Source organism: Macrotis lagotis, chromosome 4 (assembly GCF_037893015.1).
Source record: "Macrotis lagotis isolate mMagLag1 chromosome 4, bilby.v1.9.chrom.fasta, whole genome shotgun sequence".
NCBI lineage: Eukaryota > Metazoa > Chordata > Mammalia > Peramelemorphia > Peramelidae > Macrotis > Macrotis lagotis.
Genome location: NC_133661.1, coordinates 12,255,525 through 12,271,054, shown reverse-complemented (window position 1 = coordinate 12,271,054; position 15,530 = coordinate 12,255,525). Strand labels below are relative to the sequence as shown.

General features: G+C 45.8%; 1 protein-coding gene across 3 annotated transcripts in view; it reads right to left on the bottom strand.

Annotated features, from left to right (window-relative positions):
- Positions 1–15,530, bottom strand: part of ATAD1 (ATPase family AAA domain containing 1) — a 74,690-nt gene that overhangs the window by 14,932 nt on the left and 44,228 nt on the right. For all 3 annotated transcript variants that reach the window (XM_074232254.1, XM_074232252.1, XM_074232255.1), the window contains 3 exons: positions 13,164–13,262; positions 7,486–7,606; positions 2,525–2,725 (listed from right to left, as the gene is read on the bottom strand). In XM_074232254.1, coding sequence (XP_074088355.1) covers positions 2,525–2,725; positions 7,486–7,606; positions 13,164–13,262 — 421 coding nt within the window. The remainder of the gene's footprint in view (positions 1–2,524; positions 2,726–7,485; positions 7,607–13,163; positions 13,263–15,530) is intronic.

Here is a 15,530-nt window from a genome sequence, read left to right as displayed (position 1 = left end):
TGAATCTTACTTTTATCAGATTTGGCTCAAAAAAGGAATTACACATATACTCATTTGGTTTTAGAAATCTATCTCACCCTACAGGGAATTAGGAGGAGAAAAGAGAAAGAAAAGGGAAGGGGGAGGCTGATAGAAGGGAAGGCAAACCCCAGGAAGTGGCAGTCAGAAGCAAAACACTAGTGAGAAGGGACAGGGTGAAAGGAGAGAGAAAAGTACATATAGGAGAAAAACAGGGTGGAGGGAACTACAGAGGTAGAAATCATCACTGTGAATGTGAATAGAATGAACTCTCCCATTAAATGAGAAGCAGAAAGCAGAGTGGATGAAAAACCCCAATCCCACAATGTTGTTTACAAGAAACATATTTGAAGCAAAGGGATATACAGAGTAAAGGTAAAAAGGCTGAAGCAGAATCTGTTCTCATTCAGAGGGATCAGGAAGGAAGATACATCCTTAGTAAACAAATATACACCACATGGTCCAGCATCCAAATTCTTAGAGGAGAGGCTAAATGAGTTTCAGGAAGACAAAGACAGCAAAACTAGACTAGTGGGGGACCTCAACTTCCTTCTCTCAGAATTAGATAAATCTAAACACAAAATAAAGAAAGAAGTTAAGAAGGTGAATAGAATTTTAGAAAAGTTAGATATGATAGATCTCCAAAAAAAAAAAAAACCCCAAACAAAAAAACCTGAATGGAGATAGAAAGGAACATACCTTCTTCTCTGTGGTACATGGCACCTACATAAAAGTTGATCATGTACCAGGGCATAAAACCTTCATAATCAAATGCAGAAAGGCAGAAATATCAAATGCATCATTTTCAGTTCATGAAGCAATAAAAATTACATGGAATAAAGGGCCATGGAAAGATAAACTTTTAGTTAATTTGATTTTTTTTAAAAAAAAGAAAAAACAAATTACCAATATCAAAGATGAAAAGGGTGAATTCACTACTACTAGAAAAGAAATTAAAGTAATAATTCAAAGCTATTTGTCCAGTTATGCACCAATAAATCTGACACTCAAAGAGAAATGGAAGAATATTTACAAAAATGCAAATTTCCCAGATTGATAGAATAAATTTCCATAAAAGTAATTTCAAGAAATTCCAAGATAGAAATATGCTCATTTAGTGAAATGTTAGGGAACCCCTCTCCTTCATGCTCCTTTGGTAGAGGAGGGGAAGATGAGGAAGGTGCTCCAGTTGGTGTCAGGGGGCCATCACTGTGGAAGTTCTTCCACTAATGTCAACTTCAAACTGCCCAGGCCCTGAGGTGAAGGCACTGATTTACTCCAAGATCAAGTCCAGCAAATACAGAATTACTGGTCTTTAAGGCCAACCTTGACTTCTATTGCTCCTTAACCAATTTGGAAGAGAACAAGAGCATAGGACTAAAATTTCTTGGTTTTCTGAGCTTTTCCTTTCTGACCAGTGGGGTCCTTTCCTTACCTACCCTGCTGAATATTTCAGAGTTTAGCTCAACTCTTTGAGGGGACAGTCATGGTCAGGTACCAATGGGGCGTGGAATTCCACACCAGAATCAATAAGGAGTCCAATGTCTTCTAGGCTCCAAAGACTGTACTGAACAGAAGGAGTTTTAAATCAAAAATTTTATTTCATAACTTCAGTAATCTGACTTAGAGAATGCCCAGAAAGCCTCGAGAAACTCAGCTACCTCAAAGTGACAACAAAGGAGAATCCAGAAGGAAATGCAACTGCCTCAGAGTATGTGACAGCACAAAGGGCAGGACTGAGAAGTCCTGGGCTCCTCAGTCATTGCTGCATGGGCATCACCACCTTGGAGTCCTGAATGATAACTGCTGGTCAGAACTACAACCCTGATTCCAGACAAAGGGAGATTCCATCCAATCCACTCTGGTCAAGGCAGGGTGTACAAAATTTAAAAAAAAATTTAAAAAGGTTATTTTCATAGTAATCATAGTTTATGATGTTTATAGAGAAATTTGAGGTATCTGGTAAATTCACTGACCCAGAACACTTTTAATTCTTGGTTATTTGATTATTGATCCTTGATTACTGATTACCAGAAGATAATTCTTAAGAGCAGAAGACAGGCACCTAGGTGGCACAGTGGATAGAGTACCAGCCCTGGAGTCAAGAGGACCTGAGTTCAAATGTGGCCTTAGACACTTAATTACCTAGCTATGTGACCCTGGGCAAGTCACTTAACCCCACTGCCTTGCAAAAAACCAAACAAAAGAACAGAAGACAGAGGTATGGAAAAAGCATAATTTAAAAAGTTCTATCCTCATGTTAACATAGATTTTTAAAAAATTATCCAAGTTATACCTAGAAAATCTTTCTAGATGCTAAAAATATTAATGACATAAAAAGAGATGAAACATAATTTAAAATCCTATTGAATCTTAAAGTAGGCAGACACTTCACAATATTAAAACACCTATTTTATTCCAGAATCATTTTGCCTTATCTGGCAAGTATAAATGTTCAATCCATTTAAAGCTGCTTTTTTTGGTAACACAGAGAAGATCATTGTACCTATTTCATCGATAAAGATGATAGAAGGCTGGAGCTTGATCGCAAGGGAGAATACAGCAGCAGCCAGCTTCTGGGACTCTCCGTACCACTTATCCGTTAGGGTAGAAGGTTGAAGGTTAATAAATCGGCACCCTGCCTCTTTGGCAGTAGCCTTGGCAATCAGGGTCTTACCACAGCCTGGAGGCCCATAGAGAAGAACACCTGAAAAAGGAACACACAGAGAATTAAGGTTTGTTTCTCCTGAGAGAGACTGACCCAGAGCTCCTTCTATGTGATGATACCCAACATCTTGAGGATGAACAACAGTCCAATTCTGGTTTTTTTTTTCAGGTTTTTGCAAAGCAAAGGGGTTAAGTGGCTTGCCCAAGGCCACACAGATAGGTAATTATTAAGCGTCTGAGACCGGATTTGAACCCAGGTACTCCTGACTCCAGGGCCGGTGCTTTATCCACTACACCACCTAGCCACCCCTCCAATTCTGTTTTAACTCACTTGCATCATGTTGGTGATATGTTACTGTATATTTTTCACTGTGTGAAATTAAGATAAAATTCCTAATTTTAAGTTTTCAAGTAGACTTAATTGGTGTGTTTGTCTATGTGTAAACAAACATACAAAATCTCTAGATATGTCCATTCATAAAACATCTATCCAAGGAGATGTGGACAGTTAGGTGGTGCAGTGGATACAGCACTAACCTTGCAGTGAGGAAGATGTAAGTTTGAATCCAGCCTCAGTCACTCAGTTACAAGGTCTTTGTAACCTTGGGCAAGTCACTTAACCCTGATTGCCTCAAATCCAGGGCCATCTCCAGTTGTCCTGATCCATATCTGGCCACTGGACCTAGATGGCTCTGGAGGAGAAAGTAAGGCTAGTGACTGAGCACAGGCCCCCCCCCCCCCCCCATCCAATTCACTTGCTTGTCATGGCCTCACTTGCCCGATGTCTTGATCCACTTCAATAACAAAGTACAAACATCATCATCATCATCATCATCATCATCATCATCAAGAATATGTAATAATTGTTCTGAATCATTGGATTAAAGAGTTAGTCTGTACAGTCAATACCCAATCAGTGGGCTATGTGGCAATTAGTATACATTCTCTCAATGAGCAATGCCCATTGCTATATCAGTCATTCCGGCTGATATACTGAACATTTTTAATCCCTGATGAGAAGGGAAAAGAGGTGCTTGATCTGTTTTTTAAAAATGAAAGACAGAGGGTAAGGACCACTGCTCTCACAGGTCACCAAGGTATTCTGATGACCTAGAGCATATAAAGAGTAAAATCAATCATGTCTGTGTTCCAGGAGACTTCTCTGCATGTTGCAGAGAGAAGGGTCTTTTTCAAGAGGCTTTTTTTTTTGACTAGGTGAAAGAGGTCATGATATGCCTCATTTCTTGCCTACCTTTAATCACTGAATAGCTCCAGAGGATAAAATGAGGCTGGTGACTTTGGCCAGCTCTCCCTCACTTAAATCTAATTTCCCTGCATGTCAAGGCATCACCTCTCAGATGTCAAGGCATCACCTCTCAGATGTCATAGTCTTCTTGGAGAATGAAGGATAAAAAGCTGTTAAAAAAAACTGTTAAAAAGATGGCTGTTTCTCAGGGAGAAGCTGGAGGTCAAAAGAACCGTCCTCTCTCCTCCTCCTGTCTAACTGTGAGTGAAGCTCACTCTCCATTTACAGAGTCTGTCCAGGGCAGAAAATTCATGGATGGAGGTCTTGAGCCCAGGCCTTCTCCACTGCCATGCTTCCTGCTGTTCTATGCCCGGCTTGATATTAATGCTCATCCTCCATGGTGGCTTTCAAGGAATACTGTCAAGATAGACGCGGAGACACTGCTTAATTAAGGAGGGATTTCACATTGGAAATCTGTACTAAAAAACTGAATGTCTTTGTGAAGTCTACTCACAAGGTGCACCCCAGGATCTTTGTTTTTTCAATCATTCTTCATTTGTGTGGTAAAGAGACTCAGACTGTGAAAGCCTGGTGTTCTCTCCTGATGGCCTCCTCAAGAACACTGTCACATGACCATCAGATGGGGAGTGAGCTAATGGCATTTCTCTTGATCTTTTCCCCAACTGTACATTTCTCTGATGATCCCCTTGGTTCCACTCCTGCTACATTTGTCGTTTGGAATGGGTGACAGCTCACTCATGGCTGCCCTGTCTGGTGCCCCACTGCCCCTGCCCACGCAAGTGGGCCATTTTCAGCCCACCACTCTGTAGACTCTAATCCCCCCATGTACACTGTGATCTAGGGACATGGGCCTCCTGACTATCCTCCGTGCTCCTCCCCAGTCTTGGTTGACTACTGACCTCCCTGGTCTTTCCTAAGTGACCTTAAAGCTAAGCCTCCCCTTTAGATCATCTCCAATGTATCCTGATTGTTTCTACAAAGTTGTTTTCACGTTGTCCCCTCCCCCACCCCCCTTTTAGACTGGATGCTCCTCCAGGGCAGGGATGATCCTTTACCTTTTAGATCCCCAGTTCTTGACCTGGGATTATCACACAACACAATTATTGCTTAATAAATAAATGTCTTTGCCTCAGAAATTGCTTTCCCAAGAAGTTTTTTTTTTAAAAAAGGCTATTTATTTCTACTTGCTCAAAGAAATGCACCCAGGCCCTCTCTTAGTGTCTACATGTGCTAACTTCACTGACCTTGATGGTCCAGTTTGCTAGAACCATTTTTGCAAACCTTTTGTGAACAAAACCAAAAAGATGATTGTAAATTGTTTAGAAATGACATTTCCCTCAGGGAAGGGCTGGCTTCAAGTGTCTGTTTAATTAATAGACAGGATGAGGTCTCAACCCATCTGTAACAGATTTTAAGCAGGAAAGTCATATGGAAAACTCAATCTGACCTCCGAAATGGAACTCTGGCTACATAAGCTAGAGGGAGGAAAAGTACTGATCTGGAGTCTGTCACCACAGCATAAATATTGTGCTTAAGTATGGATGCAGTATTCAATGGCGATAAATTAACACTGGATAATTGTACCTGATCACTTTGCTCAATTAATGGTTTAACAAGCATTTGGAATTAAGTTTTTTGGTCCAGGGGTTTGAAATTATTTCTGAGGTACTAAGATTATCCATTCATAACACATCTTTGTGGAGCAGACCCAGAGCAGCCACGGCACATTCCCAGAAAGTGTGTGTGTGTGTGTGTGTGTGTGGGGGGTGTTGTTGTTTGTCCTTTGTTTTCCAAGTGGACCAACACACCACAATGTCTTGGCTTGGGTGTGAATGAGATTTAAGTGAGGCAAGTTGCATAAATTCACCAGCCTTACTCACTTTCTGAGTCATCGAGACCCTTGGAAGACCAAAGACAGGGTGACTGGCGATGGCCCAGGACACAGTGGATGTCTGATTTGAGCTCTCAGCACTCCCTAGGGCCTGCTCTGGCCACCTTCATGACTGTTGGAGCAAACTGTTGTCATCCACCCATTCTGTTGGAGAAGTCTTCACGTACTCTCCCTAACTTACTTTTCTTTATTTTGTAAGGCAGTGGGCTTCAGTGACTTCCTAAGGTCACACAGTTAATAATTATTAAGTGTCTGAGGCCAGATTTGAACTCCAGGGCTGGTGTTCTATTCACTACACACTCCCTAACTTACTGATGGGTACCTCCAACTTATTTTAGCCATCTGCCAAGATGGTTTTACTGGGGTGGGGCTACTTCTCATGCTACAGCTTCTTGGAGCCCCAAGTGAGAGTGGGGCCCAGAGAGAAAGTGGGGGTGCTGGGGCACAGAACAACTGAGTGAGTAATGTGACAATAACAAAGAAAGTCTGTTTTCCAGACTGAGCCTTTCTGGCAAGCAAGGGGAACTGAACCTTCCATTTCTTCACCCACGGTGCCAATGTAGCCCTTAGGGAACATCTCTTCCTGGGGTTGGCCTATAATCCTAAAGCCAGGTCACTTCTTATTTTCTGTTCTTTGTAAGAGAACCCCGACAAGCTCAGAAACAACTTAACACAATGTTTCTAAGAATACAGAAGAAGGCCAATGATGCATTTCAAAACTGGAGGTATCTATGGTATCATCGCTGCCCCACTGGGTGGGAGAGCTCAAGCCAAGCAGATGAATGGATGCATTAGAGCTACTTTTTTTTTCTGTTCTATTTTGTATATGGAAAGACTCTTTTTTAAAATAAATTTTAAAATGCACTGTCCGGGGGTGGCTAGGTGGCACAGTGGATAAAGCACCAGCCCTGAGTCAGGAGTCCCTGAGTTCAAATCCGGTCTCAGACACTTAATAATGACCTAGCTGTGTGGCCTTGGGCAAGCCACTTAATCCCATTTGCCTTGCAAAAAAAAACAAACCTAAAAAAAATGCACTGTCCCCCTTGAAGAATAAATCATCACACCCTCTTAACTCCTGAGTTATGAGGCTTAAAGCAACATTTCCAAGGTTACGGATATACAAATAAACTCATGTCTATGAATTTAATAAAAAAAATAGAGAAACAAGAATCTGGGTGCTGTTTATGGGCAAATTAATTAACTTGGTCCCAAATCATAAGGTTGTTTGCCTATCTGCACTATCTAGTTTCTAGGTCATTTGCATTTTGCTACAGCCTGTATAAAGAATAATCTCCAAAGTAGATCAAAACCCATATAATTAAAAACCTGGGATGAGAAAAATAACTGTTAGCTACTGAGTATCCCAATATTAGGTACATTGAAATATGTAATTTGGCTTGCATCTCTGCAATTTCTACCATCGCTGTTTCGCAAATTTTAATTTACTTGAAATACACAAATTGGACTTATGATTTGCCTAATTAATTATCTGGGGGGGGAAGTATTTATTTAAATACTTGGGCAATAAATACAGTAAAACATAACATTCATTTAAAAAATTAACCTAACAGTGCATAAAAGAATGTGGTGATCCTTTGGAATTTGATATTCACTGCTGTTGAATGACACCCCTGCACCTTACCTTTTGGAGGCTGGAGAAGCCTAGAATTTTCAAACAAATGCTTCTTCTTGATAGGCAGGATGACAGTGTCTTTGAGGTCTGTAATGACATCATCCAGACCAGCGATGTCACTCCAAGTAACCTGAGGCAAGAAAACATCAGTCCCAAAGGGATCAGGACAAGTGACAGATGATAAGCCAGAGAGGGACAAGCCCAAACTTCCTTAATAATAAACGTGAGTTCCAAGTGGAACACTGCTAACACAGAACTAGGCAAAAAACAAGAGAATCCTAAGGAATTTTAAGTCCAGGACAGGTTTAGAGCTAGAAGGCCTAATCCATCTGATCCCCTTCATTTTATAGTGAACTGAGGCCCTGGGGGAGAGACTTGCCCAAGAGCTTCTGAGCAGGAACAGCCAAGGTCTGAAGCCCAGGCTTCTAAGGCAATCCAGTTTTAGAGCGGCTCATTTAACCACTAGATCAATAATTCGATGAAGCAATGGGCCCCACAATCCATTCAGCTGACCTGTGGATAAAGATAGTGGGCTGTGAGGAAAGGAAGCCAGGCCCACAGGGAAGGTGCAGGCTGGGGGCGGCCCTATTCCAAAGGCATTCTAGTCACTATTCTGGTAATAAGGGGCTGCCCCTGATTCAAACCAGAGCTTGGCCCATCCAAAGAGAAAGCTTACCAAAAGCTCTGGCCATAATGTTCTGGATTAGGAATGAAAGTCTCAAGTCCCTGAGTCATGAATCTTTTCTTTTCTACAATAAATGTATTGCTACATCTTGCTTGGACAAAAGAGAAGTGTTCAAAATCCAGATAATGACTTCCCTGATGATACAGATTCAGAGAGAGCTTGAGGACAGAGAGCTAAGACCATCTGTGGGTTGTCTGAGAGGGTCAGACAATCTAGAAGAGGAAGCCCGGGGCACCCCAACATTACCTCATCCCTCCGACTGATGAGGGCAAGTCAGGGAAGGTCTAAAAACAGTTGGCCTTGGCTTTGACCAAGCAAATCTTGTGGAAAATACAAATGAGCAGCATGGTTGGATTTGGACCTGGGGAAGAGCTGAGCTCAGTTCACCACATGGGAAGGGAAGGAGGTCTCTGCTGTCCTGCTCCAGAGATCTACACTTGGACCCATCCTGCTGACCATCTGAACGACCACCTGATCAGATCTGTGTGGGATGCACAGAATCAGGAAATCAGAACTCTCCTGACATTGGTCAAATGGAAGAAAATAAAATCTTAAAAGGCCTAAGACTAATGGTCTGGAGCTGGATGGGATCTCCAAGGCTAACCCAGTCCTCTCATCTGACAGAGGCATGGTAATCATTCTAAAGGGTCGAGGCAACTGCGGCAGGATCCGAACCCAGGTCCTTCACTGGATCCCTAGGCCTCTCATTCCACCTTACATCTGTATGAACAAATTAAATAAGCAAGGTAGAAATAGTTCCCCTTTCAATTCTTGCTGACCCATGAGGGAAGGGGAAAAGGGGTCAGATGTCCCTCCTGATCTCCTGTTTTGATGTCTCCTTTCTAAGAACCAGACTCCAGAGGGAAGCTGAGTCTTTCCTGCCCATCAGTGACAGATGACCTGATCCCACCCTCCACCTCTGCCAGGAATTCTAGACTCTGCATCCAGGGCCCACTCCATTCTTGAACCCCCCTGCCTCCTCCTTATTCCCACTGCCATCGACCCCCCCCCAAGTCCTGCTGTGCCCCTGCCCTTTGCAATACCCTTCTCTGCATCTTATGCCTCTTCTGCTCCCCCTCCTTCAATCCGCCCAGCTCCCTGCTTTCAGGCTTCTCAGTCTCCTCTCCCAGACATTCTCTGACCCCAGGCAGTGACGTCAGTCTCTGGGCTGCTCCATGGACAGAACCCTCCCTCTCTAAGCTCCAGGCACATCCTCCCAGCTTCCCTCAAGACCAAGGTCGGCTAGCTTGTAGATATTGTGGTCTTGTCTCCTCCCTTAGGTGATGTGCTCCTGAGGGCAGGGGGCTCCTTAGGCCTCTTCTTGTGTCCTCTCAGCACAACATTTGTTGGACAGCAGGTAATTAATGAATCTGCACAGGCTGACTGACAGTACACAGTGGCTCCTCTAAAAGCTGAATGAATGGACAGGGATCCGGGGCAGCCCTGAGAGGACAGATGTAAGGACTCCTGGACAGGGCTTGGAAGGGGCCGATCCAGCCCCCAGGCTCTGTCCTCATTGCACAACTAGAGAACCTCCAGATGAAGGTGACTCAAGAGTGGAAACTCCTCCAGCAGAGGGGCTGGGACGTGGCAGAGTTCGTGCCGAGAGGGATGTCCCAGAGGAGGGAAAAGAACTGGCTGTGTTGGAGCATGGAGAAGCCGTTCCTCTTCATTAGCAGCAAGGTCAATGGAAATGGGCCATGGAGGCCAGATGATGGTTGCCAGAAAGGTCCTGGGGGGCCCCTGCTTCTAGGGGTACACTGCCCTTGACCCCTAAAATTTTTTTAACTTTCTACAGAAGTCCATGAAGTCCATCACCGAAGAATGAAGGCCTGAGATCTGAGGTGTTCAAACATGGACAAACCAAGGCTGTCAGAATCCTGCCTGTGGGGTCTGTCTTGCTGGTCCCATCACTTCATGATGACTCGTCAAATCTTGGAGGCTGGCCTGGCCTGGGTCAAAGCCTGGAAGGGCCGGAGCAGTAGAATCTGAGGTCGGCAGTACCCCCCCCTGCGAGACTGTTCATCCCTTTCTCTAATGACTGTCTCCCAACACCACCTCTCCTGCCCAGTCTTGGCCATTAACTTGCTGCCTCCTTCCTTCCACATGACTGTAGAGTCCTGCTATCTTGGGGACCTCTAGCCTGAGTCTTCGGTCACGATCCATGACTTGCAGCAATCCACCCAGCACCAAGGAAGAAGCACAGCACTCAGGGAGAAGCTTGGGATCATTCAAAGCGGTGCAGGGTCCAAGAGGCACGCCAAGCTCTTTTTCTCCTGTTTGATCCTGAGGAGCTTGGGGCCCAGCTCATTGTTTATCCAGGGTTGGCACTAGATGGGTGCACTAAAGGCTCAGCAATGTGAGAGTCCATCCAAACATGGCACAGTTCAGACAAAGGCTTTCTTCATCCACTTGGCTTGCCCTGTATGGATGGTTAGACCAAACTCTTCTAATTATGAACTTTGTAAATTATGAATTTTGTAAATAATTTAATCTAGTGGCAACTAAGGTAGCTCAGTGGATAGAGCAACAGCCCTGGAATCAGGAAGATCTGAGTTCAAATCGTCTCAGACACTTAATAATTACCCAGCTGTGTGACCTTGGGCAAGCTACTTAACCCCATTGCCTTGCAAAAACAAAAACAAAAACAAAATAATTTAAATCTATATAAACTCTAAAATTTGTAAAGTGCTTTCCACAACTGAGCTTATTTTGATCTCCCATCACCCTCAATTTTACAGACAAGTAAACTGAGTTTCAGAGAAGTGAAATCACTAAGTATTGGAGGCAGGATTTCAACCTCAGCCTTTGGCCTCCAAGGCTGGCCCTCTCCACTGGACCAAGGGGCACTTGTTCAGCTCTGGACTCATCCAGGGCCAGACGGAATCAATGCAAGGTTGTCTACCAACAGGAGTGGAGCTGCTCTTCTGCCTGGACTCTGCTCAGCACCCCTCATGGTGAGGACATTAGGGATCAATGTCAAACTCTACTCCTGCTATGCCTCCTAGGCCTCTTCTGAAATTTGGATGGATTCATAAGAGAACCTGGAAAGTGGCTCTGGTCGGAGGCTTAGTTTGCTTCCTAACAGTTCCCCCAGGCCTCAACCGATGATGACCCCCATCTGATTCCTTCCTTTTACAGAAGGTCCTGGATTTGGAGAGAGGCTCCGCAGAGATTAGGCAGCTCAAGGAAAGAAGCCACATAGTCCATTGTTAGGTTTCTGGAAGTCATCAGGAGCTTCATTTTAAAACTCTACTCAGAGCTAGGTCACTCCCAAACCTGAGTGCCTCTGGGCCTTGGGCCTCAGGTTCCTCATCTGTAAAATGGGGCTAAGAATAGCACCGGAATGCCATAGGATCAGACAGTATAACAAACCTTAAAGCGCCCTGGAGATGCCTCCTATCACCACCACTGGTCTCAACTTTCTGGTTTCAGTCTCCTGCTCAAGTCTGCCCAGGGCCAGACACTGCCTTCATTTAGGGTCTCTTCCTTGTCCTGCCCCATCTCCCTGCTGGAGGTCCAGGAGGTCATCCTGCAACTCCTCTTTCTCTGATAATAGAGGGAGCGCTCGCCAGCTACGACAGGTTTAGGGGCCTCTATCTTGGCTGTGAGACTCAGCAGCTTGACCACACGCATTCGGCTGGTGCAGGAATGGATGACGCCACTCCAAGAAGTCAAGTCAAGTCACTCGTCTCTCCCTCTCTCTAGGGCTCACCATCTCCACAGCTCCCAACCTGCTTCCTTCCCCACGCCTACCAGCTGTCAGCCTTGAGTCACCGTTCTCAGGACGGCAGTCTCTCTACCAACACTCATCACTGACCCGGACCCACAGAATGGTCAAGGGACCCCCACAAGCCTCCTTTGTCACCTCTTCTCTTTCCTAATCTTGTTTAGAGTGGTAAAATGAGAGGGCTCTGGGGCTGGTCCAGTTCCTCTAGGACAAAAGCCTCTGGAAATCACCAGACAAGGTGGACCAAAAGCTCCATGATCCCCAGTATCCTCTGTCCCTTTCCACCAGTTCGACCCCAATCAGATACAGGGGGCAACACAGAATTGCATTTTCTCTCATTCCTGGAGCTCAACACTGGAAGGCAGGTGCCAGCTGAGGTTGCGGGGTCCAAGATGCCAGAAGAGGACTCGGAAGCAGCCTGCCTTTCTGGGAGTAAAGTAGGGATATGGACCTGGGTTCCCACCTCCTCCTGGCTCACAGACCACCATGGGTCTCCAAGGATCTGTCAGTAGAGAATAAACTCTGGCAGAACCCACATGCAGTTAGAAAGACCTGAGTTCCAGCCCACAGCCAGGGAGCTAGACTAGAGCAACTCATGAGACCACCAAGTAAGGGGCAGAAGCTGCACATGGACTGAGGCAGAAAGTCCTACCTCTTACAAGAAAAGCCTCCAGGACTTATAATTAACTCTAAACAAACAAACTGGGGATGTTTCAGGATTTTTTTTTTAGGGGGAGGGGGAAGAGCTAAACATAGCTACATAGTACGCTGAATAGGGGAGGTTTGTGACAGTATTTAAGGAATTCTATGATGGTCAAATTTACAAATGTAAACTACCTATATTTAGAGCTCAAATATGTCTAAGATAGGTATTCCATTCCATGAAACTCTCAGAGATTTGAACGTTCCTCTTGAAAGGCTAAAATCACCAGGAGAGGAAAGAGGGAAGTGAAGGGAGCCCCCGACTGGCTCCCATCCTGCTTTGGGTGCAGGCTCTGTCAGAGGATACCTCCCTCTCCTCTCTGGACCAGAAGAGCTCCACGGGGAAATCTAAGGATCTCCCCTCAGTAAATCCAGAGACTTGGCTGCCTGTAAACTACAGGCCCCTCTGCCTTTGGTCTTCTGTTTCTAAGTTACTACAGGGACCTGTGGACATTCCAACTCAAACAATAAGAGTCATCTTTCCTAAGTTTCTCATGGCCCATTATGGCTCAGCTATTGCCATTGAACCCAAACTCAGGGAGCCGTTGGAATGAAGGGAGAGGCTCTTACATGCATGTTCAGAGGGTCCACCAGGTGGGCAGCGATGCTCATTTCATACTCTGAAAGCTTGACATTTTTCACACCGATTTGCTTCATTAGTTTTTCTGCCTAGAAAATAAAAGAAAGTACTGACATAGAAGCAAGTCTGAAATGAGGCTAGCGGGTGGGTGATATAGAAAGGCATGAAGAGCCAGGGCATTGGGGGGAGGGGGGTGTTCCTCAGGCCCTTCCTTTCCCTCCCTCTCTCCTGGAGAGCCCCCAGGGCAGGAATGTCTAATAGGAAGGGCAGTGTGCCTCTGGCCTTCCTCAGTCTTTTGCCTCCCAGACCTGGGACACTTAAAGTAGATTCAGGTACCCAAGGATGAAAGGGAGGGTACCAGGAGCAAATCAAGGAGCAGAAACCTTGGTGGTCAGGCCTCCCCACAGGACTAGAGCAGCCCCTCGGTTCACACAGATCTGATAAGGCTTCTCCTAGGGGCCACACTGCACAGGCAGCAATGGGGTGGCCTGAGCCTTGGGAAGCTGACCCTGGGGTGGGGGGGTGTCAACCCAGAGAGGTTTAAAAGGACTGCTTGCCCAGAGACAAGCTAATGAAAGCCCATGGCTGACGAGGTTTCTATGTGTCCTGATTCCTTCCCCTTAACTTCCCTCCCCGGGCTTGCCTGCCACCTGGGAACAATTCGCAAAAGGGAACAAGACCCAAAGTTTGATAAACTCGCTTGAGGAAAGAACTGACCTACTTCACCAGAAACAACCTTCTCCTTGGTCTCTCGGCCCCCTCTTCTCCAGCCCTGACTCAGCTGCCCAACACCTTCCCCAAAGCTCTGGCTTTGCCCCATCACCCCTGCCCAGGAGTTTCCAGCTGCTCCCTGTCTCCGCTAGGTCTCCATCTCTCCCTCCCCTCCCTGCATTCTGTGATGCGGTCACGTGGACTCATTGTCTGGTCCGCCCCCCCCAACCCTCCACTTGCACTGAAAGCCCTCCTCCTCAGCTCTGACTCTCAGGACCCCTCCCATCATCAAAGGGGACGTCTTGGCAGGTCATAGCTCTGCTCTCTCTTCTCGAATCAGGACCAAAGTCAGGATGACTGGTGAAGGCTGGGGATGTAGTGGGCGGCCTTGGCTCTGGTTTTGACCTGCTCCAGTCACCTTCGTGGCCACTGGAACAAATTGTTCTCATCCACCCAGTCTGCTGAGGAAAGTCTTCAGAGGTGTGGGTTCTGCAGGGCAACAACTCCTCAAAGGGAACTGCAGTCGTCATCCTAATTCTGATGAAGAGGTCTCACCTACCTGCCATTTTGGCAGTTTCTTGCTCCCCCCCTCTCTCTGTTCCTATAGGGTCTTTTCCTCATGCTATAAATGGGCTACATGTGTTCTCCTACCCCCCCCCCCACAGCAGCTCAGTCCCAGGAAGATGAGGACATTCCCTACTCTGTTCCTGTGGCAGCTGCCATCCAAACTACCAATGGGTATTTGGCACTTTGTGGGGCTCTTTGTGCTTCCATGCACCTGTCCTACGGGGGCCTCTCCAGAGGGCTATCCCAGGAGCCAAGGACCCAACTTCAGTTCCTGTCCTGGCTGGGTGATGCCAACCTGGATGATATCAGGAGTGCATGGTGCCCAGGCCATCCTGAGGCTCGTGTCACAGCCCCAAGCAGGGGTAGAGCCAAGCCACGCAAGAGGATAATTTCAGACAGAGGGTCACTGGACTGAGCTAGCTCCAGAGGAAAGAGAGGCTGGGGGGGGTCTCACTTATATCCAAGTCACCTATGAGTCACACCTCCTTCCTGACATCCTGGTCCTCTGTGAGAATGAAGGACAACCAAATGATTTCAGACAAAAATACTTTCATTCCATTGTTTTCTATTGTCTTTGCCCTGTGCCATACCTGAAGGACTGAGAATGACTCTTCCCATTTGATCCCCTGCCTTCTCCAAAGCTCAGATCAAGAGCCACCTCCAATGCCAAATCTTTCTTGATTGAGTCTGGCCTATCATTTATTTCGTATAGACTTACAGGGCAGGTCCTGATATGCCCAGCTTCCAGCAGGGCTTGGCACCAGGGCCTCCCTGGGTCCTATGCTTACAGATGCTTTCTGAGAGACATCACGTCTAAGGCTGCAGAGGCTGAAGCTGGCTTCTCATCCCTCTGGTCTGAGAACACACTGATGCAGCTTTGCAGATACCAGCAAAGGGTATCTCCTCCCAGGGAGACCTCTTATGGCAATTCAAGTCTGGCAGATGAAACATTTATAAATGACCAAGATCTAATGACCAGATGATATAAATAAATGTCTCAGAAAACAGGGAACTGAGGTTTAAGTTATTTCTAAATATTCTTGTAAAATGAGACAGTAAAGTTAACTGCCCATTAGGAA